Source organism: Neophocaena asiaeorientalis, unplaced genomic scaffold, assembly GCF_003031525.2.
Source record: "Neophocaena asiaeorientalis asiaeorientalis breed wild unplaced genomic scaffold, Neophocaena_asiaeorientalis_V1.1 scaffold356, whole genome shotgun sequence".
Lineage (NCBI taxonomy): Eukaryota > Metazoa > Chordata > Mammalia > Artiodactyla > Phocoenidae > Neophocaena > Neophocaena asiaeorientalis.
Window position 1 is genome coordinate 326,918 of NW_020172269.1, and position 26,676 is coordinate 353,593.

At 52.6% G+C, this 26,676-nt stretch overlaps 1 protein-coding gene across 1 annotated transcript in view; it reads right to left on the reverse strand.

Moving 5' to 3' along the window:
• Window positions 1-26,676, reverse strand: part of KNDC1 (kinase non-catalytic C-lobe domain containing 1) — a 57,755-nt gene that overhangs the window by 21,391 nt on the left and 9,688 nt on the right. The window contains exons 4-15 of the mRNA XM_024762097.1: window positions 15,498-15,644; window positions 15,051-15,168; window positions 13,157-13,839; window positions 11,145-11,259; window positions 10,247-10,318; window positions 10,093-10,178; window positions 3,290-3,448; window positions 2,655-2,732; window positions 1,979-2,072; window positions 1,215-1,377; window positions 421-1,145; window positions 34-178 (exon numbers count right to left, since the gene is read on the reverse strand). Coding sequence (XP_024617865.1) covers window positions 34-178; window positions 421-1,145; window positions 1,215-1,377; window positions 1,979-2,072; window positions 2,655-2,732; window positions 3,290-3,448; window positions 10,093-10,178; window positions 10,247-10,318; window positions 11,145-11,259; window positions 13,157-13,839; window positions 15,051-15,168; window positions 15,498-15,644 — 2,585 coding nt within the window. The remainder of the gene's footprint in view (window positions 1-33; window positions 179-420; window positions 1,146-1,214; window positions 1,378-1,978; window positions 2,073-2,654; window positions 2,733-3,289; window positions 3,449-10,092; window positions 10,179-10,246; window positions 10,319-11,144; window positions 11,260-13,156; window positions 13,840-15,050; window positions 15,169-15,497; window positions 15,645-26,676) is intronic.

Below are 26,676 nucleotides of genomic sequence, written 5' to 3' on the forward strand. Positions count from 1 at the left end.
GCGGGGGGGGGGACCGCGAGGAGGGGCTCTTACTTCCCGGAGGGCGACGTCCTCCCGTTCACCACTCTGAAAAGATTCTGCACCAACCTCTCCCCCCAGTAGAGGTCACAGAACTTCTCCGATATGGCCCCACAGAAGGTGGCATAGGTGAGGTCTTTCAAGGCGTAAATATACTCCCCTGAGTTCGCAAGAAAACCATGGGGGTGAGTGAAAATGTATGAGTGCTTTTCTGGGTTCCCCTGGCCTCGGGAACTGGCGGGGGGCGGGGTGCAGCTGGCTTCCTCTGCCGGCCAGCCCCTGGGGGCTCTGCCCTTTATGCAGAGACGGGAGGATGGGGGGCCCTCCTGTGGTGACCTCCCCTAGCACACGGCTCCCCCCGGGCCTGTCCCTGGTCCTTGGGTCCCCGTGGCCCCGTGGTACCCATGATCAGAGCCTCCAGCCCGTGGTCCAGGTAGCCGTCAAAGGCAAACTCTTCCTGGATGAGGCGTGTGGCCTCCTGCAGCGATGGGCTGGCTGTCCCCTGTGAGAGGGGCGAGGCATCCGCGCTGGATGGACAGAGCTTGTGGTCTGCTGGGTAGGGCCACTCCGGGTGACCTTCTGGGGCCCGGTCATCCCACTCCCTGATGGGGGCTCCCCCGGGGCCGTCGGGACTCCCTGTGGCCGGCGAGGGGCTCCGCGGGGCTGACGGGGGGCCCTCGGGCTCCTGGCCTGGGACCTGGGTGGCCCTGCCCCTGGGCGGCTTGGCTGGGTGGCAAGGACTGTGGGGGGCTGCGGTGGGCCCGGGGAGGCGGGGCTCGAGGCCTCCACAAGCAGCTGCAGTTGGGATGGGTTCCTTCGGCCCTCGCTCCGGGGGTGGCATCTGTGTTGTCGTGGGTGGGGCCGGGGATTTGGGCATCACCGGTGAAGCCCCTTCCAGCGGGCTGGCCGGGGCAGGGGCTGGGGGGCTGGGGCAGCCCTGGGCTGAGCCTCTTGGCGCCGACTCTCTGAGGGGCTCTGGGGCACCGGGTGCTGGCCGGCCAGGCGTCGTCAGGCCGGGGGCCGCTCCATGGGCCTCAGGCGTCTGCTTCCCATCACCCTCCCTGTCCAGCCGGCCTCTCCTCTCCTCAGGCCCCTCAGCCGGCCCCGAGGTCAGGGCGAGCGAGTCCCTGCGAGCAGAGAGGAGAGAGTGTGCAGGGGGCCCGGCAGCCCGCCAGCCCCTGGGTGGGGACACTCACCTGGCGACACCAGCATTGGCAGCGAGGACGACGGGCCTGAAGTGAGTGGCCGGGGAGGCGAACGCCTCTGGCAGCAACGTGGCCCCTTGGAGGCAGGAGGGCTGGCTGGGCGCTGGCCCCTGCACGGCCACCAGCCTGCTGTCACTGCTGATCTGCAGGAAGCCTGGAGACAAACATGGGCTGAGCAGGGTGGGTGCTGGCCTTAGTGGGGTGCTGACCTGAAGGGCCCAGGAAGCCTCAGGGGCACTGGGAGGAAGGGAGACTCCAGGGAGAGGCCTGAGGGAGGGGCCTGGAGTCCGGGGCTGCCCCGAGCAGGCAGGGAGGGGGTGCGGTGCTCGGTGGGGGGCTGGAGTGACGGAAAAGGCCAGAAGACCCAGCCACAGACCGGAGGCTTGGACGGGCCCGTGGGGAAGGATCTTCGTAGGTGCCACTGAGGCGCAGACAGGGCAAGACAAGAGCTGGGTCATCAGTGCGGGCTGCGGGGTGGAGGCGAGTCGCCTGCTCTGGCCGCTGGTGAGACGGGAGGGCTGACCCGAGCGAGGCCTGAGAGGCCGGCGCCAGAGGGGCCGGCGCGAGCCCAGAGCAGGGCAGCCGGGGGCCAGCTGCGGGCACGCTGCCTGCGGTCTCGGCCACGTCCGGAGGTGGCGTCCACTTGGGGCTGGATTCCCGGAGGCAGCCTCTGGGGGGATGGCAGCGGGGGCGCGGTGCGGGGCGAGGGGCCTGCAGGGCAGGGGCGGTGGGGACAGGCCGGTCCTGGGGCCCACCTGAGCCGGGCCTGGGCGCAGCTGCTGTGCTGGGGCTCGGTTCAGTCACCAAGAAGGCGTTCTGCAGACCGATGGCCTCTTCCTCCTGGCAAACCTGGGCAGAAGGACACGGAGAGCTCCCGGTTGAGACGGGCGCAAGGCCCCGGGGGTGCAGAGCAGACCCCCGCGGTGCGAGCCCCCCGCCTGTGCTGACGCGCAGGCCTGTTTCTCTGGAGCGGGAGCCCCTGGGGCATGGGGCTGCCCAGTGCAGCAGGGTTCCGGTGGGTTTCCGGGGCATGGGAAGACCGCCAGAACCCACACTCCCCAAAGTTGCTGTGTGCTCCTGTCTGCGTCCGAGGGACCCTGTCACTGCCCGACGGGGCCCCGGCCGGTCAGCACAGCAGGACGCCGACAGGCACTGAGTGTCCCCCGGCGGGACCCCCAGGGTGCGCCCCCACCCGCACGTGCCAGGGGCCAACAGAGACCAGGGTGTGGGCCTGCGGGAGGGGCTGCTCTGTGGGCTCGTTCGCGGTGACGGAGCCAAGGAAAGTCACGTCGGGAGGATGAAGGGTGACCTGCCTTCCGCCCCAGAGTCTCCATGCATCTATTCAGTAAACACGGAAGAGCAAGGAGCCTCACCTCTGCGGCCCCAGGGTAGGATAAAGGGCCTGCGGGGTCTCCGCGGTGCCCAGCTTACCGTGCAGGTCGATGCCCTCAGGTGGGCTAGGATCTTTCTGCTGTCCATACCTCGGTGCAGGAGGTAGCCGCTGCAGGTCTGAAAGCAAGCACAGGCCAGCGTCCAGCACGCCTGGGGCACCGGCCCGCTTCACTCCCTCAGCGGAGCCCATTGGAGTGTGCGGTGGCAGCCAGGCGGCCCGGGGGCTTCTCTCCAGGAGGACCCCGTGGCACCCCTTCTTGGGCAGAGCCACGTGCACCCCAGCCTCAGGGGCCTGGGATGAAATTCAGAGTCTCTAGCTGTCCTTCCTGGCTGTCCTGAGCTGGGAAGCCACGGAACGACGGGGCTCCCCCTGACCCAGCCTGGAGGACCCTCGGAGGAGTGCGGGCAAGTCGGGCATGTGGGGGACGCGCTGCAGGGGTCAGGGGTCAGCGCTCGGGTCCAGGACATCCCCAGCCACTCTCCGGCTGGTGGATGCACTGGAGACACAGGACCATCTGGGGGGAAGGCCGGCATTGAGCAGCAGAGACCCCTCACCGCCCGTCCACAAATGAAGCCATGTCCTTCCCTGTCCAACAGCACTGACCTGCCCCAGAAACAAGAACCCGCGTCCCGGGCCCTGGACCTTGAGCTGGGCCCCCCCGCAGCACGGTTACCTCGACGGCCTCAGCCGCGGACGGCCGCTCCTGGGCGCTGCGTCTGGCCATGTGCAGGAGGAGTGTCTTGAGCCTGCGTGGCAGGGCCAGTTTGTGGTCTCGGGGGATGCTGAACTTGGCTGCTGTCCACAGGATCGCGGCCACGCAGTACACAGACGCCTGGGTGGAGGAGGAGAGACGGCCGGCTGGCTCAGCAGACCTGCCCCCGCTCGGGCCCCGCCAAGGGCACACCTAGGCACCGTCCCCCAGGGCCGGGAGCTTCCGCAGAACCTGGAGGCCCCACCGCAGACCCTGAGCCAGAACCCGGGGGCCTGGCCTGGGAATCTGCACGGTTAACAAGTACCCACAGGCCTTTAAGTCTCAGTGTGACCAGGACAACCTGGGGCCCCGGCTGGACCTTCCCAGCTCTCTCTCCACGAGGGCAAAGGTGGCACCTCAGGGAGCCCGAGGCCAGGAGTCCCCCAGAAACCGTGCTATGCTGCTAAATGGCTAAGGACAGGCTCTCTGAACAAAAACCCAGGCCTCTCGGTATACAAAGAGGTTTATTCTAAAATTTGCTGATAAAAAGGATGTGTCGCATGCACTTGAAAACAATAATGAAAAGGGCGATGCCCTTCTCTGTGAGCTCCATAGAGTCAACTGCTTCTCCCTGAATGCTTTCCCCGATTTTTACCCTCTACTCTTGTATCTGCAGCCGACCTGTGACCAACACGTGGTCCCGATGTACACGTGGCCGATACCTTCGTTTCTCTCGAAAAGTAAGAGAAAGTGAAGCCAGAGACACAGCTGACATCTGTGCTGAGTCAGGTAACAGTGGCTGAATCCCCAAAGGAGTATTTCCCAGAGCTTTTGTACAGACCTGACACACTTTTAATTGTGGTGTTCATGTTTCCTCCATTAAGTCTAGTCAATTGACAAAACAACGAATCAAGCCCTGAGTTCAGCATTTGCTGATTTCCACGGTGTGAAGACTCCCGTGTGGCCAGCTGCAAGCTGCCAAGGTGGTGCCAGTGAGCCGGGCAGGGGTAGAGATGGGGGGGCCCCCTTCCTATAGGCCTTCTGCCCAGGAGCACAGATAACAGTCAACTATAGCAAATCATTAGGAAATTCTTAGTTTTGAGTATTTATCAACCTTTAAAAAAATTAAGCTTTTTACTCTGAGATAACTGTAGATTCACATAGAGTTGTAGGAAATAATCCAGCGGGACCCCATGTACCTTTCACCCAGCTCCCCACCGCAGTGACATCTTACAAGGCTGTAGTGTGGTATCACAACCTGCTCCCTGGCGTGGACGCCGGGAGATGCAGGACATTTCCATCACCAGGATCCGGCCTGTCCCCTCCCAACTTAGTCGCTGGCAACTACTCATCTGTTCTCCATTTCTTAATTTCATCATTTCATATAAATGGAGTCATACGATATGCGGCCTTTCGGGGCGCCTTTCTCTCTCAGCCCCATCAACTGGTGGTCGCCTCGTCAACACTCCGTTCCCCTCACTGCTGCTGCCGCTCTGCAGTGTGGACGTGCCACCCGCTGAAAGACATCTGAGTTGTTTCCAGGCTGTAGCTACTGCAAATAAAATTGCCATAGACATTCGTGTCCAGGACTTTGTGTGAACATAAGTTTCATTTCTCCAGGAAAAATGTCTTATGAGTGCAATTTCTGGGTTGTATGATCGTTGCATGTTTAGTTTTGTTGGAAACCAGCAAACAGTCTTCCTAAGGGCTGCACCATCTTGCATCCCCCTCGGCAGTGGATGAGGGTTCCTGTCACTCCACACCCTCGCTAGCATTTGGTACTGTCAGGGTTTTGGACTTTAGCCTTTCTAGTAAGTGTGTAGTGGTAGCTCATGGTTTTAAGTTGCGTTTCCCGAATGCCGTATGAAATGGAATACCTTCACGTGCTTACTTGCCGTCTGATACCTTCTCTGGTGAGGTGTCTGTTCAGATCTTTTGCCCACTTTTTAATTGGGTTATTTGTTTTCTTACCGTTCACTTCTGAGAGCTTTGGGCATATTTGGGATACAAGTCCTTTATCAGATACGTGTTTTGCAAATAGTTCTCCCATCTGTGGCTTGTCTTCTCATTCTCTTAACTGTGTCTTTTACAGAGCACAGCATTAAAATCAAGCATTTAATTTGAATGAAATCTAACATCGAGTGTTTCTTTCATAGATCATGCTTTTGGTGTGGTATCTGAAGACTCACTGCCTAGATTTTCTCCTATGTTATTTTCTAGAAGTTTTATAGCTTTGAATTTACTTTTAGGCCTATGTTCCATTTTGAGTTAATTTTTATGAAAGTGCAACAAGGTCTGTGTAAAGGTTTTTTTTGGCCTGTGGATGTCCCGTTGTTACAGCACCACTTGTTGAGCAGACCGTCCTTTCTCCAACGATTGCCTTTGCTCCTCTGTCAAAGACCAGTTAATTGTATTTGTGTGGGTTTATTTCTGGGCTACTTTGTTCCATTTATTTTTTGTCTTTTCTTTTGCCGAAACCACACTTGATTACTGTGGCTTACAGTAAGTTTTAGAACTGGGTAGTGTCAGTCCTCTGACTTTGTTCTTCTCCTTCAATATTGTGTTGGCTGTGCTGGGTCTTTTGCCTCTACATAAAAATCTAAGAATCAGTTCGTTGATATCAACAAAATAACTTGCTGGGATTTTCACTGAAATTGCATTGAATCTATAGATCAAATTGGGAAGAACTGACATCTTAATAATATTGAGTCTTCCAATCCATGAACATGGACTATCTCTCCATTTATTTAGATCATTTTCGGTATCTTTCATCAGAATTTTACAGTTTTCCTCATATGAATCTTATACACGTTTTCTTAAATTTTATACATAAGTAATTTTTTTGGTGCTAACGTAAATGGTATTTTTAAAAAATAATTAATCATTTTTTAAATGGCCGTGTCTGGTCTTAGTTGTGGCACGCGGGATCTTTCATTTCTGTGCGTGGGCTTCTTGCTAGTTGTGGTGTGCTGGTTTTTTCTCTCTAGTTGTGGCGCACAGGCTCCAGGGCACGTGGGCTCTGTAGTTTGCAGCACGCAGTCTCTAGTTGAGGCGTGCGAGCTTAGTAGTTGTGGTATGCGGGATTAGTTGCCCCGGGGTATGTGGGATCTTAGTTCCCCGACCAGGGATCGAACTTGTGTCCCCTGCATTGGAAGGGGGATTCTTTACAACTGGACCAGCAGGGAAGTCCTTGGTATTGTTTTTTTACTTTTTATTATTTTTAAAAATTTATTTATCTATTTATTTTTGGATGCATTGGGTCTTCGTTGCTGTGTGAAGGCTTTCTCTAGTTGCAGTGAGCGGGGGCTACTCTTTGTGTGGTGCATGGGCTTCTCATTGCGGTGGCTCCTCTTGTTGCAGAGCACAGGCTCTAGGCATGCGGGCTTCAGTAGTTATAGCACATGGGCTCAGTAGTTGTGGCTTGCGGGCTCTAGAGTGCAGGCTCAGTAGTTGTGGCACATGGGCTTAGTTGCTCCACTGCATATGGGATCTTCCAGGACCAGGGCTCGAACCCATATCCCCTACATTGGCAGGCGGACTCTTAACCACTGCGCCACCAGGGAAGCCCTGGTATTGTATTTTTAATTTCAAATTCCAATTGTTCATTGCTGGGAAACAGGAAAGCAATTGACATTTGTATTTTAATCTTCTATCTGCAATCTTGCTACAACTGCTTATTAGTTCCAGGAGGTTTCTGTTGATTCTTTGGGATTTCCTACTTAGGCAATCATGTCACCTGTAAACAAAGACAGTCTTATTTCTTCCTTCTCAATCTACATCCATTTTCTTTTCTTTTCTTGTCTTATTGCATTAGCTAGGACTTGCAGTACGATGTTGAATAGGAGTGATGAGAGGAGACATTCTTGCCTTTTTCCCAATCTTAGGGGGAAAGCATCTAGTTTCTCACCATTACTTATGCTACCTGTTGGCTTTTTTGTAGATATTCTTTATCAAGTTGAGGAAATTTCCCTCTATTCCTAGTTTGCTGAGAGTTTTTATTATGAATGGGTGCTAAATTTTGTCAAAAGCTTAGCATCTATTGTTATGATTTTTCTTCTTTAGTCCATGTGATGTATTACATTGACTCTCAATTGTTGAGCCAGCCATCCATACATGGAATAAATGCCACTTGGCCAGTTTTAAATTTTGATGAAGTTCAATTTATCCATTTTTCCTTTTGTGGAAAACTTTATGGATAGTGCTTTTGGTGTCAAGTCTAAAAGCTCTTTGCCTAGCCCTCCATTCCAAAGATTTTCTTTGATATATTTTTTTCAGCAGCCTTTTGTAGTCTTTAGCATATAAATTCTGTACGTGCTTTGTTAGATTCACATCTAAGTATTTCATTTTTGGGGGAGTGATTGTAAATGTACTGTGTTTTTAATTTTGGTGTCCACATGTTCATTTCTAGTATATAGAAATACAATTATTTTTGAATGTTTATCTTATATCCTGTGACCTTTCAAAACTCAATTCTAAGTTCTGGGAGGCTTTTTTCGAGATTCTTTGGAATTGCTTGGAATTTTCTATGTCGACAGTTATGTCGTCTGCAAACAGTATTATTTCTTCCTTCCTGGCCTTTATGCTTTTTACCTGCTTTTCTTGCCTTATTGTAGTGGCTAGAACTTCCAGTACAATGTTGAATAGGGTGGTGAGAGTGGGCATCCTTGCTTTGTTCTTGATCTTAGGGGGAAAGCATTTAGTCTTTCCACTAAGTATGATGTTAACTGTACAGTTTTTTTGGTAGATGATCTTTATTAAGTTGAGGAAGTTTCTTCTATTTTTCTGAGTTTTTTTTTTTTAATAGATGGGTGTTAAATTTTGTCAAATGCTTTTTCTGCATCAGTGAATGTGATCATGGGATTTTTCTTCTTTAGCTGGTTAATATGTTGGACTACACTGATTGGTTTTTAAATACTGAACCAGCCTTATGTCCCTGGAATAACCCCCACTTGTTTATAGTGTATAATTGTTTTTATATCTTAGTGAATTCTATTTGCATATATTTTGCTTAGGATTTTTGCCTTTATATTCATGAAGGATATTGACCTATATACATATTTTTTGTACTATCTTTGCCTGGTTTTGGTATCAGGGTAATATTAGGCTTCATCAAATGGATTGGGAAGTGTTCACTTCTGTTTTCTGGAAAAGACTGTGTAGAATTGGTATTAATTCTTCTTTAAACATTTGGTATACCACCCTAGTGAAAACATCTTGGCCTAGAGATTTATTTTTGAGAGTTTAAGAATTACAAATTCAGGGCTTCCCTGGTGACACAGTGGTTGAGAGTCTGCCTGCCGATGCAGGGGACGTGGGTTCGTGCCCTGGTCTGGGAAGATCCCACATGCCACGGAGTGGCTGGGCCCGTGAGCCATGGCCGCTGAGCCTGCGCGTCCGGAGCCTGTGCTCCGCAACGGGAGAGGCCACAACAGTGAGAGGCCCATGTACTGCAAAAAAAAAAAAAATTACAAATTCAATCTCCTCAACAGTTATGGAGCTATTCAAAGGTCTGTTTCATCTTGGGTGAGGTGTAGTTTATATTTTTTAAAGATTTGGTCCATTTCATCTAAGTCATTGAATTTTATGTGTGGGGAGTTGTCTGTGGTATTCCATTATCCTTTTGATGTCTGCAGGGTCCGCAGGGATGTCCCCTGAGTCATTCCTGACATCGGCAATTTGTGTCTTCCTTCTCTTTTTGCTTTGTCAGTTTTGCTAGAAGTTTGTTAATATTATTCGCCTCTTCCAGGAGCCAGCCCTTCATTTCACTGGTTTTCTCTACTGTTTCTCTGTTTTCATTTCACTGAGTCCTGCTCTCAGCTTCACTGTTTCCTTCTTTCTGCTTTGGGTCTATTTCACTCTTCTTTTGAGGTGGGTGCTTAGATTACTGAGTTGAGACTTTACCTCTATTTTAGTTTTCAGCATACGAGTCCTGTACATGCTTTGTCAGACTTACATCTAAGTATTTCATTTTTAGCGATTTTCTTTTTTTTTTTGAGGGGAGGTTGCCTCGTTGCCACTGGGTGATGGTGAAAGTCCCAACTCTTCCTGAGGCCTCCTCTGACTTACACTCCCACCCCGGGAGGGGCAGGTCTCACTGAGGCGCAGGGGTCCTCGTCACAGGCTGGATGCTCAGCCTTTTCCGACAGCACCTGCCTGGGCGGGCCGCCCTCCCTTTGTCCTGCTGCTCCAGCTCCAGCATGCGGGCTTCCAGTGGGCTTCTGCTGTGTCCGCTGGTGTTTCCCAGATGTGCTTCCTCATCCTCCACGTGTGAGGCAGGAAGGACACCCGGGACTCTTAGGACCGTCGCTCCCCGGGGCCCAGGGCCCTGGCCTTTCTGTCCTCACACGCCAGCTTTCAGAACGGCGTGCTTTGTTGGGGGGCAGGGAACTTACGTCTCCCCCACGTTCCCGAAAGCGGAAGTTCTACCTTGGTTCTGAATATAATTTACTTGATTTTAAGTCTGTACAATTGAATTTTTAATAACGGCTGTGTTTCACAAGCATCTGGCAAACATCCCTGAAAGTTCAGCTGTGGGGTCTTGTGAGCACTGCCCGGAGCTGAAGTCCAGGCTCAGATGACACCCCTGTCACCCTCCGGGAGGCCCCTGCAGAGCTGGGCTCTGGACGCGGGGGCTGCGTTGGGGGGCTCGCCTTGACCCTGCTGAGTCCTGATGCTGGGCCCATCCTCTCCCCACCCCCTCCCACCTCAGGCTCTCTGGACGGAGGGCGTGGGCACCACGGAGCGGGGCAGGGGGCCACGGGAAGGGGTGGGGAGGGCCCAGGTACCTTTTCAGTCATCAGCTTTTGCTCTGCGACCTCGGGAGCCAGAAAGAACGAGTTGTAAGCACCTGAGACAGAAAACCCCAAACCCACTGAGCTTTCCTTCAGCCTTGGCTGTAGGAACCAGAGCGCAGCCCCCAGGGGGGGCCCACTTACGCACCGCTGGCGGGAGGTGGCCCAAAAAGCACAGTTCCATCCTCGGCCACCAGCACGGAGTCCAGACACAGGTAGGCTGCAAGGGAAGGCGAGGGTCAGGGCGGCTGTAGACTCACTGGGGGACCTGATCCCCCTCAGGGCTGGAAGAGCCACAGGCGTGGGGCAGCCCCCTCTCTCAGCCACCCCACGGGCTCCCAAGCCACCCAGGGAGTGCGGGGACGCTGGGGCCCTAGCTGGACATAGCACAGGGGCCAAGTGCTGGCTCCCCTTCCCAGAAGCCTGGGCGACAGGCCACGGAAGGGCCATCTGAGCCAGCCCTGGGGCACAGGAGCTGCGGGAAGAGGAGGGGGACAGAGGGACGTGACCCACCCGCCGAGCGCGGCCCTGGGAGGGGTCCCGGGGGAGGCTGGGTGCCGGCGCTTCGTACCCACAGGCCTGAGGCTCACAGGACCCGAGGGAGGCCAGAGAGCAGCGCCCCTGCCCTGCTAGGACCACCGTGGGGCCAGAGACTGGTCCCTCTGCCTGGTAGGGCTGAGCTTCAGGGGTCACAAATGAGTCTAACGTCCGAGGACCAACCCCCCCGCCCCCGCCCCAGGCAACCTTCGTCTCCTTGGGGACAGCGTCGCCCCTGCTGAGAGGGTGTGGCCCAGGGCCACTGCACAGCTTCCGCCCCTCCTCAGCAGGAGGAGGCCCACGTTTGAAGCTGCCCTCTGACCCCCTTGGTCCTGAGACCAGAGTAGATACCCCCAGGCTGCCCCCAGCTCACAGGATGGACACTGCCACCCAGCCCCAGGCTGTCCACACAGCCCACACTGGCAACAGAGGCCACGTGTGGCCCTGGGTCCTGGCCCGGACATGCTGGGGGTCGGCGTGCTGGACGAGGACCCATGGGAGGACGTCACCTGGGTGCTGGCCGTGCGTCCGCAGGGTGCTGAGGCATGCGTGGGACAGAGCCCAGAGCTCGTACTCCTTGAAGGGCCGGCCCAGCTTAGACAGGAGGTCCTGCAGGGAGACGCCCTGAGGGGGGTGGGGGGAGGAGCCACATTCAGTGTGTGGGCACCTCAGAGGGATGCATGGAGGAAGATGACAGGGCAGGGACCACCTCAAGCATGTGGGGTTTGCCCCACACAATGCACTCCTGGCATGACGGGCTGGGAGAGTCCCCACGTCAGCACAACAGGTGCTGGGGGTGCACGTGGAGAAACCAGCACCTGTGCACGGCAGGTGGGATCGTAAAACGGTGCAATGACGTGCAAAACAGCACAGAGGCTCCTCAAAGAATCAGACGTAGAATTACCATCTGACCCAGCAATTCCACTTAAAAGCAGGGTCTTGAAGACGTATTTGCACACGCATGTTCAAATCAGCGTGATTCACGAGAGCTGACATGTGGAAGCAACCCAAGCGCCATTGGTGGATGGATGGATAAGCATTACATGGTCCATCCATAAGATGGACACTATTCAGCCTTAAAAGGGAAGGGAATTCTGACACAGCTACAACATAGATGAAGCCTGAGGACACCGTGGTCCGTGAGGTAAGCTAGTCAAAAAGGGACAAACATTGCATGATTTCTCTTCTATCAAAGACTGAGAGCAGTCACACCCGTAGAGACAGAAAGTAGATGAGCGGTTGTCAGGGCCGGGGCAGGGATGGCGGGTAAGTGTTTACTGCGGACATAGCTTCAGTCTGGGGTGATGACAACGTTCCGGGGATGGACGATGGTCATGACTGCAGTGTGAATGTACCTAATGCCCCTGCCCTGTACACTTGAAATGGTTACGATGGTAAACTTTATGTTATGGGCTCCCCTTCCCTCATACTGCCCCCCACAGATTAAAGTCCCAGAGTCAGAAGAATGAGTTCAGCTGGAAGGGCGTTCTCTGCTTTGCGGCCACGGGAAGAGCTGGGAGTACAACTGCCCGCTTGGACACAGAAGTGCATGTTCAGAGGAAGGTTCCAGAGGCAGTGTCTTCACCCCTCCTGGACCCCCCTCTGTGCCCAGGATGTAGCTGCCTCGGTCCCGAGACTTCACTGCCTGCCTCATCCAGCCTGTGCCTGGCCAGGGGCCCAGGTTCTGGGGCACAGGGCCCCCCAAGCCTCCTACTACATGTGGGGTTGGAGCAGCCAGCTTTGCACCCAGGACGTGCTCTCTAGAGGAGATCTGGGTCCCCGACTTTGGACCAGCCCTGACACCTGACAGGCTGTGACCTGTGTGGGGGCCGAGGTCTGGTGGGCCCTGATCCCTTGAGTCTTCGGGGCAGGGAAGCCTGGTGGTTAAGACCATGGCTGGGCTCCCAATCAGCTCTGCACTTCAGCGACCACCCACCCTCCTCATGGCGGCCCCCAGCCTCAGTTTACCCATCCGGGAGGTGGCTGTCTGTGAGGCTGGTGGGCATTTGAAGGTGAGCAGAGCCCTGGGCTCAGGCCTGAGGTTTTCACTTCGGTGCCTGGGCGCTCTGGGTACATGAGTGTGGTCGGGTGGGTGGACATGGGGAGGCCAGTGGAGATGGTTTGGGCTGAGCAGACAGCACGTGGGCATCGAGCATGTGTTAAGGCACTGGGGTCTCCAGGATGGGCTTTCATTTTAAAGTAACCACATTTTTCAAGTAAATTACCCTCAGGTGCTTATCAGGATATGAATAAAAATGTAACTCAGAGTCTGCCCTCCCCTTTGACCTCTGGGTCAGCAAAGCATGGTGGGAATGAAGCTGGTGGAGTCAGCACTGCTGCACAGACACACGTGTGTTCGGGCCACCGAACCCCAGGTGACTTCGTCCCGGGATGCTCACAGGCACCCACCTTAGGGGAGCGACTTACTTCGTACTCAAGAGCCCGCGCCTGCGGAGGGAGCGCGTGCGCGGTGCGTGTGCACGCAGGCCCCTCCCGGGCCACGCGGGCCACGGTCACCCACCTGCTCCAGGGCTGCTCCGCCCGGCTCCCCGGCTCTGTCCGCAGTCCCGTCATCAGGCTCAGGAGTCCCTGGGTCTCTGCCGGCATCGCGAGGGCCCTTGGAACCGGGCGGGGGGCTTTCCTCTGCAGGGCCCCGGCCATGCGCCCCCCTGTCCCCAATGCGCCGGAGCTCGGCGTCTCGCTCCGGCCACAGACTGGATTCGGGCTGTGCCTGGGAGCTGGTAAGGCCATTTTTCCCCTCCGGAAAGGGCTTCTTGGGGTCTGGAGGGAAGAATTCTGGTGCCCGTGGCTGGGTTTTCGTGCTGGTCAGCGACAGGCAGAGGGCGCCGGCCTCGGGGCTGCAGGGCGGGAGCCGGGGCAGCGTCTGCACCTTCCTCAGGCGGCTCCTCTCCAGGAAGCCTCTGTCCGGGTCCCCCAGGGGCCGCTGGGCGTCCAGGAGGAGGCAGGCCAGCCTCTCGGGGGCCAGCCCCTCCTGGCCCGGGCTTTCTCCGTTTTTCACAGGGGCTGACAGCAGAGCCTTGGAGGGCGGGGTCCCCGGGTGCTCCAGGCTTTCTCTGGCGGGGCTCGGGGGCTGGCCCTCCAGGGCAGGCAGGGCCGCTGGGTCCGCGGAGCGGTCCCCTGGCTGCCTCTTGGGCCCCACACTTTTTGGAGCCAGTCTCTCCCTCCAGGTGATCTCACTGACATCTGGGCAAAAGCAAGACGTGATTACAGCCGAGGGCCACGGCCAGGATGGACCTCCCCCTGCAATCCCCACGCTCACGGCCACCAAGGCACCCACTCCTGCAGGACCCCTGGACCCCCACCCATCACAGAGAGCACGGGGCCTCCCAGGCCCCCCACCCCTTCCCTCAGGACTGGCCCAGAAACGTCCTCATCTGCTTCCTTAATCACACCATCTTGGCTAAGTACTGAGTCTCCGAAAGGCTCTCGGTCCCCCCCGCCACCCAATCCAGGATGAGCTTCCCGAAGGGGTTTCCTAAGGCCTGTCTAATTAGCTCATCCAAAAAGCACATGGTTTTGCTATTACGGTTACACAAGTGATACTCCCCAAAGGAATAAATTAAATCCGGCAGCAGCCCCAGCTCGTCCTGACGTACAATCTTCCACACACGTGTCTGTGTGAACCCCTCGAGACACACGCCCTCCCCTCCCAGTGGCCTGCGGCCCCCTCAGCGGAGCCTCTGCTCTCAGTGTTAACGCCCTCCCCGATGTTAGAGCTGCCAGCGGGCCTGGTGCTGCAGTGTCACAAACGCCAACGTGGTGGGAAATGCCGCTTGCTTGGCTGGGGGAGGGGCCCTGCCACCCCCAGAGGCTCCACACCTCCCCTCAGGACCCTCCAGGCTCCCTGCTGCGAGCACAGCGCAGAGCAGACGTTGGCATTTGTTCAAAATGCCACCCAAGATTATGCCTTGTGAGCCATGAAAATCCCAGATGCTTCAGCAACAGCTTGTGTGGCCAGGAAGTAAGTGGCCACCAGACTGGCGGTGCTGTGTCCATGTCCCCAACGCCCACAGAAGAGGACAGAGGTGACCAGTCCTGAGGGCAGTCACTTCCCATATGACCTGCCTCTCACCTCCAATTGTGGGTCAGAGCGTGTAAGTGTGTGCACGCTTGCAGACGTGTTTGTGCGTGTGGGAAACGGGGGGTGTGCTCACTGTGTGAGTTAATAGTCTAAATAGGTGTGTCCGAGTTTGCACATGCTTGTATGTTCCCATGTGTGCTGTGGGAGCACATGTGATCTCTCTGCATCCGTGTGCATGTCAGCGTGGGTGGCGTACACGGTGAGCACGCTGGTGCGAACGTGTGTGTACGTGATCGTGTTAATGCTTGTGTGCATATGTGAGGGCGTGCACATGCCTGGGCGTGTGGGCAGGCTCGTCCACCTGTGTGCTTACCTTGAAACGCCCCGAAGGACTCGATGGAGAGCACCCTCCTCCCGGCAGCCGAGAGGCTCTGGCACAGGCGGCAGGAGGACGTGAGCTGCATCTTCTCCTCGCACAGTGCGATGATGCTCTGTGACCGGAGCCAGCGCTCAGCCCCGCCCCAGCCCCCGTCGCCCCCTCGCCGCCGCTCGAGGCGCCGGGATCACGAAGCGGGGCGTCCTGAGCTACATGATCCCCGTGGGACAGAATCTGCTTTGTGAAACCAGCGGATTCTGTCCTGCCCGTGATGGTTATAATGCATGCCGTTCATCGCAAAAATGCAGAGTAAAGAAGTAAGGAGCCCGGGTGATGGGCGGGTGGGGGCCCACGTGTGCGCGCTGGCTGTGCGTGCGCGCTGGCTGGGGGCGCGTGGGGCGCAGGGCCGCGCCTGGGGGAAGCGGGGGCTGCCTTCGCGCCTACCTGCAGGTCGGGCCGGTCCCGGGGGTCCTCGGCCTGCATCTGGCCCAGCAGCGCTTCCAGCTCCCGGCTCAGCCTGGGCTGGGGCTCAGGCTCCGTCACATAGTCGAGGGCTGCCTTCAGCGTGGCCCCCAGAGAGTAGATGTGGGCCTGCGGCAGCACCAGAGAGCCCACTGGGCGTGGGGCAGGGCCTCGCAGCCTCCCGGGCAGCACCTGTCCCCAGGCAGCCGCTGCTCCTCTGGGCCAGGAGCACCTGCGCTTTACAGGGCCGCCTCCCCTGCCCCCAGCGCGGCGATTCTCCTGGCCCCGGGCCACCCCCATGCTCCCGGGCCTGGGGTCTGTGCTGGCCCCGCGCCACCAGCCCCAGCCCACCTCCCTGGCACAGGCCCTCGCCTGGCACAGGCCCTGTCTTCAAAGGGCCAGCCTTTTCTTTTTCAAGTGTATGCTTCAAAAACCGATTTGAGGAGGAGGAAAGGAAGGTTTCTTGCAGTTTGGAAGTCAGGGTTTTCCCCTGTGAGAGTGGGGCTCTTCACCCCATGCCCGCTGGGACAGGCTCACAGGGCAGGCCTCAGCCCTCAGGTCCTGGAGGGGCTGCCGACCCCTGCGGCCAGGTGTCCTCCAACACCATCTGGGCTTCTCGCCTCATCTCAGGACCGTGCACGTGGGGCTTCATCATCCCCGCTTCACTCACAGGAAGCTGAGACCAGAGAGGTTCAGGAACCTGCCGGGGCCACACAGCTGGGCCAGGAGGAGCTGGTGGGGGCCCTGGGCCATGTGACTCCAGAGAGGTGGGTCACACAGCTCAGGAGTAGAGGCCGGGCCCCCAGAGGCCGGCTCTCCCCACCTCCCTGCCCTGGTGCTCTCCCCTCCCCAACCAGTGAGTCCCCCACCTCCAGCCCTGGGCCCACTCTGGTCCAGGGTCAACACCTAGCCAGGGCCAGCCTCAGCATGGCTGAGTGGTGGGGTCCTGTCAGGGACGTCTTGCCCTGCCTCCTCACATGACCCTCAGACCCCACCGTCCTGGTCTGTGGGGAAGTCTGGGACCACCGGCTCCTGCTGTTGTTCTAGGGCTGTCTGGTTTCCACTGGCCGCCTGGCTGAGACGTGCCCTCCTGACCCACCTCCCTGCCAGCGTCTGTCTCAGGAGCTGGGCACGTGGGGGTCCGCCCCTCGCCACTCAGGGCAGTTCCTGTGTTTTGCTGTGTGACCAGCGCTGCAGTGGCCGTCCTCACGTGGACGTCTCTGCATCCACAGTGTGTTCACGAGGCCTCAGGCCCCGCAAGTGGGGCTACAATCTGGGCTACATCCGTTCCATTTGCAGTTTTCGGAGCTGCTGAGGAGCTTCCCTTGTGAGTCACCGGCCCAGCCGTGTGCGTGTGTCTGTGCGTGTGTGTGTGGGTCAGACCGCCTCCCCCTTCCAGCTCGCGGCCTCTGCAGCTTCCCCAAGCTCAGTGTCTCGGGCTAACCTGCGTTTCTGTGACCGTGAATGAGACCAAGCATCTGTTCAACTCTATTCACTGTTTAAAATTTTCCTCTTTATGCCCATTCGTGGACTTTGCTAATTTGTCTGCTGAGCTGTTGCCTGTTTTGAGTGCATTCTTGGCACACGAAGGGGCTGATCCCTGGTCTGTGTGTCACACGTATATTCTGTCACTTATGTTTCAACTTTTTCATGTGTCTTTTGACATTCAAAAATTCTAATGTTTAATTTGTGAAACTGGATAATTTTTTTATTGCCTTCTTAAGAGGACCTTCCCTAGCCCACGACAATAAAAACAGCTTACTTCTGCTTTTTCCAATACTTCTATAATTTGAAAGCATCTAGCTCTAATCCCTGTGGGTTGTACCTGTGAGCTGGCACGCTGCAGGGATCTGGTTTTGGCTCCTTCCTGATGGAGAGCCACCTCCATCTCCCACACTGTTAAAGAAGAGCCCACCCTCTGTCCACCCTGAACCCTCGTCCTGCTGCCCTCAGCTCCCCGGGGCTCCAGGCTCGGCTGGCCTCCCCTCCTCTTACTCTGTATCTCTCCCTCTGTCCAGACTGTGCTACTGTGCTATTTTAATTATGGTAGCTTCAGAGTGCATTTTCTTTCTTTCTTTCTTTCCTTTCTTTCCTTTCTTTCTTTATTTCTCTCTCTCTCTCTCTCTCTCTCTCTCTCTGTTTCTTTCTTTCTTTCTTTCTGTTTTGCTGAGCCGTGTGGCTTGTGGGACCTTAGTTCCCCAACTTGGGATCGGAGTGAAAGCGCCAAGTCTTAACCACTGGACTGCCAGGGAATTCCCCAGAGTGCATTTTCATACCTGGTGGACAAATGGTCCTCCATTTCTTTCCCAAAAATGTTTGATTATTTTCACATTTGTCAGGGTTAAAAAAATATATATATATATAGGTTCCCCCATTCCCATTAAAAAAAAAAAAAACCAAAAGGTTAGAATTTTATTGTAACAGCACTGACGTGGCAGAATTTGGGAAGGACCAACGTCATACAAGATGAAATACTTGGATGCCAGCAAGATGGCTGTCCCTAGATTGTATCCCCCTCAACAACAATTTGGCATCCATCTGCGGACAAAATTTCCTTTGTGGGAGCTGTGGGATCCAGCAACATATGCCAAGGGACCTGGCAGGAGTCTTGCCCAGCTGTGTGTCAGGTGAGAGGCAGACAAACCTCTGTCCTGGTTGTTGACCCTTTAGCTAGACTAACTAGGGAAAAAAAGAGAGGACTCAAATAAAATCACAAATGAGGGACGAGACATTACACCTGATACCACAGAAACACAAAGGATCATAAGAGACCACTATTTATATGCCAACAACTTGGATAGCCTAGAAAAAAATAGATGAATTCCTAGAAACCTACAACCTACCAAAACTGAATCACGAAGAAATAGATAATCTGAACAAACTATTACTAGTAAGGAGATCGAATCAGTAATCAAAAACCTCCCAACAAAGAAAAGCCCAGGACTAGATGATTTCACTGGTGAATTCTACTAACATTTATTTAAAGAATTAATACCAATCCTTCCTAAATTCTTCCAAAAATTGAAGAAGAGGGAACACTCCCAAACTCATTTTATGAGGCCAGCATTACCCTGACATCAAAACCAGATAAGAACAGTACAAGAAAACTATAGACCAATATCCCTGATGAATATAGATGTGAAAATCCTCAACAAAGTATTAGCAAACTAAATTCAAAAGTAATTAAAAGGATCATATACCATGGTCAAGGGGGATTTGGCCCTAAGATGAAAAATGGGTCAATATACACAAATCAGTAACTGTGAGTCACCATGTTAATAGAATAAAACATAAAAATCATATGATCATCTCAATAGAAGCAGAAAAAAGCATTTGGCAAAATTCAGCATCCTTTCATGGTAAAAACTCTCAATGAACTGGGTATAGAAGGGATGTACCTCAACATAACAAAGGCCACATATTACAAGCTCACAGCTAACATCATACTCAATGGTGAAAGGTTGAAATCTTTTCCTTTAAGATCAGAACAAGACAAGGATGCCCACTCTCATCATTGCTTTTCAACACACTGGAAGTTCTAGCCAGAGCAATTAGGCAAGAAAAATAAATAAAAGGCAACCAAACTAGAAGGGAAGAAATAAAATTGTCTCTATTTGCACATGATATGATCTTATATATAGAAAATCTTAGATGCCACCAAAAATCTTTTAGTAACAACAAATTCAGTAAAATTTCAGGATACAAAACCGGCATGCATAAATCAGTTACATTTTTATACACTAACAATGAAATATCTAAAAAAGAAATAAAGAAAATAATCACACTCACAATAGCATCAAAAACAATAGAATATTTAGGAAAAACAATAAAATATTTAGGCATAAATATAACCAAGTAGGTGAAAGATATGTATATTGCAAAGAATAAGACTTTGATGAAAGAAGTTGAAGACACAAATAACTGGAATGATATCCTGTGTTCATGGATCAGAAGAATTAATATTGTTAAAATGTCCATCCTACTCAAAGCCATCTATAGACTGAATGCAATTTCTATCAATATTCCTATGGCATTTTCATAGAAATAGAAAAAAAAAAAAATCAAAAAGTTTGTATGGAACCACAAAAGACTGCAAATAGCCAAAGCAATCCTGAGAAAGAGCAAAGCTGGAGGCATCACAGTTCCTGGTGTGTGTATTACACAGCTCTAGTAATCAAACCAGTACGGTACTGGCATAAAAACCATCACATGGAACAGAACTGAGAGCCCAGAAATAAAACCACGCCTATACAGTCAACTAGTATTTGACAAGGAAGCAAAGAACCCTTACTGTGAAAGGGCAGTCTCTACAATAAATGATATCGGGAAAACTGGACAGCCACATGCAAAAGAATGAAACTGGACCTGTATGTTACACCACACACAAAAACTAACTCATAATGGATTAAAGAATTAAACATAAGACCTGAAAACCATGGAAATCATAGAAGAAAACATAGGGGGAAAGCTCCCTGACATTGGTCTTGGCAATGATTTTTTTGGACATAACACCACAAGCACAAGCACCAAAAGAGAAAACAAATAAATGGAATTACATCAAACTAAAAAGCTTCTGCGTAAGAACAATTAACAACGTGAAAAGGCAACCTATGGGAGAAAATATTTGCAAACCGTTTACCTCAGAGGTGGTTCATAGGGGGTTAATATCTGAAGTAGATAAAGAACTCACACAACTCAAGAGCAACAAAATAATCTGATTAAAAAATGGGCAGAGGGACTTCCCTGGTGGCGCAGTGGTTAAGAATCCACCTGCCAATGCAGGGGACACTGGTTCGAGCCCTGGTCCGGGAAGATCCCACATGCTGCAGAGCAACTAAGCCCGTGTGCCGCAACTACTGAGCCTGCGCTCTAGAGCCCGCGAGCCACAACGACTGAGCCCACGTGCTGCAACTACTGAGCCCGTGCGCCTAAAGCCCGTGCTCTGCAACAAGAGAAGCCACCACAGCGAGAAGCCCACGCACCGCAACGAAGAGTAGCCCCCACTCGCCACAGCTAGAGAAAGCCCGTGCGCAGCAGCGAAGACCCAATGCAGCCAAAAATAAATAAACAAATAAATTTATTTAAAAAAAAAAATGGGCAGAGGGAGATTTCCCTGGTGGCCCAGTGGCTAAGACTCCATGCTCCTAATGGTCAGAGCCTACGTGCTGCGACTAAGACCCGGCACAGCCAAATAAATAAATAATTTTTTTAAAAAAGATGCTATTTTAAAAAAATGGGCAGAGCAACTGAATAAACATTTTCCCAGGAAGACACACAAATAACTAACTGGTACATGAAAAGATGCTCAAAGTCACTAATCATCAGGGAAATGCAAATCAAAATTAAAATGAGCTGTCATCTCACACCTGTTAGAATGGCTGTTATCAAAAAGACAAGAGATAACAAGTGTTGGTGAGAATGTGGAGAAAAGGGAACCCTTGTGCACTGTTGGTGGGAGTGTAAATTGGTGCGGTCACTGTGGAAAACAACGTGGAGGTTCCTCAAAAAAATAAAAATAGAACCTCCATATGACCCAGCAATCCCACTTCTGTGTGTATGTCCGAAGGAAATGAAATCAGGCTCTCGAAGAGATATCTGCAGCCCCATGTTCACTGCAGCATTATTCACAAAAGCCAAGACATGGAAACAATCTACGTGTCTTTGGGTGAATGGATAAAGCAAATGTGGTCTATATACACAATGGAATATTACTCAGCTGCAAGGAACAAGGATGGTCGTTGAGGGCATTATGCTAAGTGAAATAAGTCAGACAGAGAAAGACACACTGTATGATCTCACTTACACGCAGAATCTAAAAAACCGAACTCATAGAAACAGAGAGTAGAATGGAGGTTGCCAGGGGCCTGTGGGCGGCAGGGAATGAGAAGACACCGGCCAAAGGGCACAAACTTCCAGTTATGAGACGAATAGGTTCTTGGCATCTAATGCACAGGTGGTGGCTCCAGTCAACAATACTGTACTGTATACTTCAAAGTTCCTAAGAGAGTAGACCTTTAATGTTCTCACCACCAAAACCAATGGTAATTAGTGGTGCAGGTGTTAGGAAACAGTTTTGAAATATGTTAAGTGTATCAAATCATTAGGCTGTAGGCCCTGAACTTACACAACATTGAACGTCAGCTTTGTCGCAGTAAAGCTGGAAAAAATAGTGTCGGGACAGGGTCCATCTCCTCATTTTCTCGTGCCTTGTTTTTTCATCTTTAGAAAAGTGGTTTGCTGTGCACTTTCAACCCTTCCTGCCATGTTCACTCCCGGGCTCTCTGTGGTCATGGCTGTTATACGTGGGACATTTTCCATTTCCTCTCGAACTGGTAACTACCAACACAAAGGAAAGCTACGTACTTTGGGGGATGTATCTTGCCTTCCGCTGACCTCTGCAGTCTTTTATTCTATCATTTTCCACTGAAGCCACTGACCTCTCAGGCCCACAATCTCGTCACCTACAGACAACGCCAGCCTGCTCAGGAGGGTGTCCGGCTACCCGCTCGGGGCCCTGTGAACACGGCTGGTGCCCACCCTGATGGCCCGGAGTCTGTCCGCTCTCCCTGTGCACGAGGCCGGGCCCCTGGGCCGCCGCCAGCCTCTCACGGGAGACACTGGCACCCCCGCCCTGGTCCCCAGGTGGACGGCAACCCGCTCCCCACCTCACACGCTGACCTCGCCCTCTGCACCCAGGGGCCTCCATCTGGGTCCCCACGGAGCCAGCACCCAGGGCTTCCTGAAGGGGCCAAAAGTAGGTCAAGCTGCTGCACAGACTCAGGCAGACGCCTTGGTTTGGGAGCCCTGCTGGGTGCTGCGGGTGGAAGGAAAGGCAGATCCTACTAGCCCAGGCTAGGCCGCAGCAGTGAGGTCCCCAGCAAGTCACAGCCCTGAGGGTGAGATGTGGCTCTGCCCAGGGTACCTGCTCCTGCTGTCCACGCCCTGTCGTCCCTCCAGGAACACTGGTGCCCGTCTACCCTCCCACACGTGCATCCATCCATCCATCTGTCCATTCCCTCTCCATCTGCCACCCACATTTACTTTTCCTTCCTCCCTCCCTTCCTTCCTACTTTTCTTTGTATCCGTATCTATATCTTTCTGCCTCTGTCCACCTTCATCTATCCATCCATCTCTTTTAGTTTGAAAATAACTCAGCAAACAAACTTCTCATTGGCTGTCAGATGACACTGTCCACTACACACTGGCCAGCACCAGCGTCTTTGGCCCTCGAGGTCTTTCCGCCTTTAATTCCTGTCTTGGAAGCCCCCTAGTGGTGATCCTGTGAACCGTACTCGCATCAAGTCCGTGCCCCGGTGGACCACGGCCCATGAGGCAGGATCCCACCTGCTCTGCTGCCATCTGAACACCGAGCGGGGACCCCAGAATCATGGGCGGTGCCAACACCGGGATCGGGGCGCCCGTGCTGACACAGGTGTGAGGCGAGAAGGACCTGCTTGCCCCATGGGAGGAGCAACAGGGAAAGTCACCAACCACCCGCTAGGAATTATGGCGACTCAGAGAAGAAAACTTGTCATGATAGGAAGATTCCAGGGACAGGAAGCATTAAAAAGGAAGGGGGAGCCCCCTTCCCTCCCGCTAAGGACAGTCTCTCCCTGCCCCCTGAGCGTGGACCACCATCACTCCTCCCTCCCTGTCGTGGGCCTGCCTGTCCCTACACCCTGCAGCAGGTGGGGTCCCTGCCCCGGGAAAGCCCCTCCACCCAGGGAGCTCTGTCACTTGGAGAGTGGATGGCGGCTCCCTTCCGTTGCTGGACTCGCTTTCTCTGCAAAGGGAGGGGTACAGTGCCGTCTACACCTCAGAGTAAGGAGCAGACAACTCGGCAAAAGAGGAAAAGCGACAAAGCGAAAGAAGACCCGAATGGCCCAACGCGCGGGGAGGGACCTGTGGCTCTGCCTTTCACCTGAACCCTTAGAGGCCATTGCAGGGTTACTGATTGGCCTGATTTCAATACTGTTGTGTCTCGAGGATCAGGGAGGCCAAGGAAGGGACTGGGGAGGGCAGTGAGTGGATGACAGATCACGGACAACCAGGACAAAGCTAATAATTATAACGCTTGACGTATCGTGAAAAGTCCCCAAACGTGACGAGATACGAAGTGAACAAATGCAGCTGGGAAAACAGCACCGACAGACGTGCTCAAGGCAGGGCGGCCACAAACCTTCAGTTTGTAAAAAATGCAGTATCTGCAAAACACAATAAAGTGAAGTGCAAGAAAGTGAGGTCTGCCTGCATCACAGTAAAAACAAGAAACACCCAGCCCATTCTTTCAGAAGAAATCCCAATGGAAATCAAGAAACACGGAGACGGACTTCCCTGGTGGTCCAGTGGTTAAGACTTCGCCTTCCAACACAGCGGGTGTGGGTTTGATCCCTGGTTGGGAGCTAGGATCCCACATGCCTCGCAGCGAAAAAACCAAAACATAAAACAGAAGCAATATCGTAACAAATTCAATAAAGACTTTAAAAATGGTCCACATCAAAAAGTCTTTTTTTAACAAAATAAAGAAACACCTAGAAGTGAATGATACCGCATATGCCGAGTGGCAAAACTCGTGTTCGGAGGGAAATTCTTAGCTTTAGGTGTTGACCCTAATATTAGGAAAGAAGAAAAGCTCAGACTGATGAGTTGTGTGTCCAACTCAAGTTAGGAAAACTCACTAAACTCGAAACAAGTACAAGAAGAAAGAGACTGGAACATAAGAGCAGAATTGATGGAGAAGAAGAAACCAAGACAGGACAGGAGACCTCACACCATACAAGGTGGGCTCTTTGAAAAGCTGTTGGAAGAAACTTCCACGTATGGAGGTTTGGGGAAGTCGCTTTGGCTCGTATGTGATTTGGCTTGAACTTTGTGCTGGTCAGAGCAGCCCGTCTTTTTTTCGTTTTGTTTTGTTTTAAGATACATGTCCCTGTGCTCCAGGAGGGCAAAGGGAGTAACAGTCATTTAATAATATTAATAACAATGATGACACTCATTATTGACATTCACTACACGAAGGGCTGCTAAGGAGATCAGGGCTACAGGACATCAGGGAGGAGAAATCCCCACGGGATCCACCGGTTGGGAAGGCTTCTGGAAGGTGGTGGACTTGACTGGTGCAGAGAGGAGGCCCGGCAAGTCCTTCTGGGGGCAAATCATTGTGTGCTCGCTGCTGCCGTGTTAGCTGCACTCACGTGCAGCCCGTCTTTCTAAAAGTTTTATTTTATTGAAGTACAGTTGATTTATATTGTTGTGTTAATTTCTGCTGTACAGCAAAGAGACTCAGTTATACATATATATATTCTTTTTCGTATTCTTTTCATTATGGTTTATCACAGGATATTGGATATAGTTCCCTGTGCTATACAGTAGGACCTTGTTGTTTATCCATCCTGTATATAATAGCTTGCATCTGTTAATCCCAAACCCAATCCACCCCTCCCTTACCCGCCTCCCCTTTGGCAACCACAAGTCTGTTTTCTATGTCTGTGTGTCTGTTTCTGTTTTGTAAAGCTCATTTGTGTCATATTTTAGATTTCACACATAAGTGATATCATACGGTATTTGTCTTTCTCCTTCTGATGTACTTCATTTAGCCTGATAATCTCTAGGTCCATCCATGTTGCTGCAAAGGACATTATTTTATTCTTTTTTATGGCTGAGTAGTATTCCATTGTGTGTGTGTGTGTGTGTGTGTGTGTGTGTGTGTGTGTGTGTGTATCACATATATACATATATCACATCTTCCTTATCCATTCATCTAGAGCAGCCTGTCTTAAGGCCTGCTGAACACGCATTGTACAACTGCTTTAACATTAAAGAAAAGGATATATTTAAAAATCGAAATGGAGTAACTGTGGTTCAGGCATCCAGGATGGAGCCGGGTGGCTGCTGTGGATGTGGTTTTAGACACATTCCTGCATCCCTGAGAACTTGAATTCGGGACCCTCTCAGACTCAATGACGCCACCGGCCGCTCTCAAAACAGTATTTGCCAGCAGCTGCCACCCACAGCCTTAGGTCTCAAGTCTCTCCTGGTAACTACGCTACCATTTCAGACCCCAGCCAATCGTGCTGAGCCAGCACCCTTACTTCTTGCAGCTCCAATCCTGATTCCTGACAAACAGCTTCAGGAATTCTGTGGATTTGGCCTTTACAAGCCTCCCCCATTCTGCAGCCTGCGGAACACGGTTCAAATGCCTCTTGAACCTGTGTCTCTCAGGCTGTAGTCCTCAGTTTGGCTCACATAACACTCTTTCCTTTCCTGTTATGAATTGTTATTGATTATTTCTGTTGACAAAACTAAGAAAATATATAACCCCACCCCCTCGGCAAGGCTGGCAAGAGAAAGTACAAATAAATTATCCAAGGAGTGGAACAGGGCACCTACGATGACGCAGTGATTCAGAAAGGACCTCACCTGCAACTTTAAAAACACAGGTAACAATGGGTAAATTTTTAGAAACATATGGTTTACCAAGAAGCTGACTCAAGAAGAAATACAAAACAGATAAATCCTATAATTATTAAAAATAGAGCAGCAATTAAAAATCTTTGCTCCAAGGAAACAGATGGCTTCATAAGTAAGTTTGACCAGACTTTGAAGGAACAGACCATCCCATTCTTACATAAACTATCACACGGCAAAGGAAGCGGGGGCACTTACATACAGCCAGCATAGTCCTGAGGGCTCACACGAGTCAAAAACATCAACAGAGGGCTTCCCTGGTGGTGCAGTGGTTGGGAGTCCGCCTGCCGATGCAGGGGACACGGGTTCGTGCCCCGGCCTGGGAAGATCCCATATGCTGCGTTGCGGCTGGGCCTGTGAGCCATGGCCGCTGAGCCTGCGTGTCCGGAGCCTGTGCTCCGCAACGGGAGAGGCCGCAACAGTGAGAGGCCCGCGAACCGCAAAACAAACAAACAAACAAAAAACATCAACAGAATGGAAAACTACCAGTCCACTCGAGAAAAATACACAGAGACCCAAAGCAGGCATTAGTCAATCAAATGCAACGGTGTAAAGAAAAAATAGGACACAGCCAGCTTAGGTTTCTCTAAGTAGGAAAGGTTGATTTAATGCTAGAAAATAAAAAAGGGAGATATTAACATCTTAATGATCATTTCAAAGCATGCAGAAGCATTTCCTGATAGAACTCCATCCC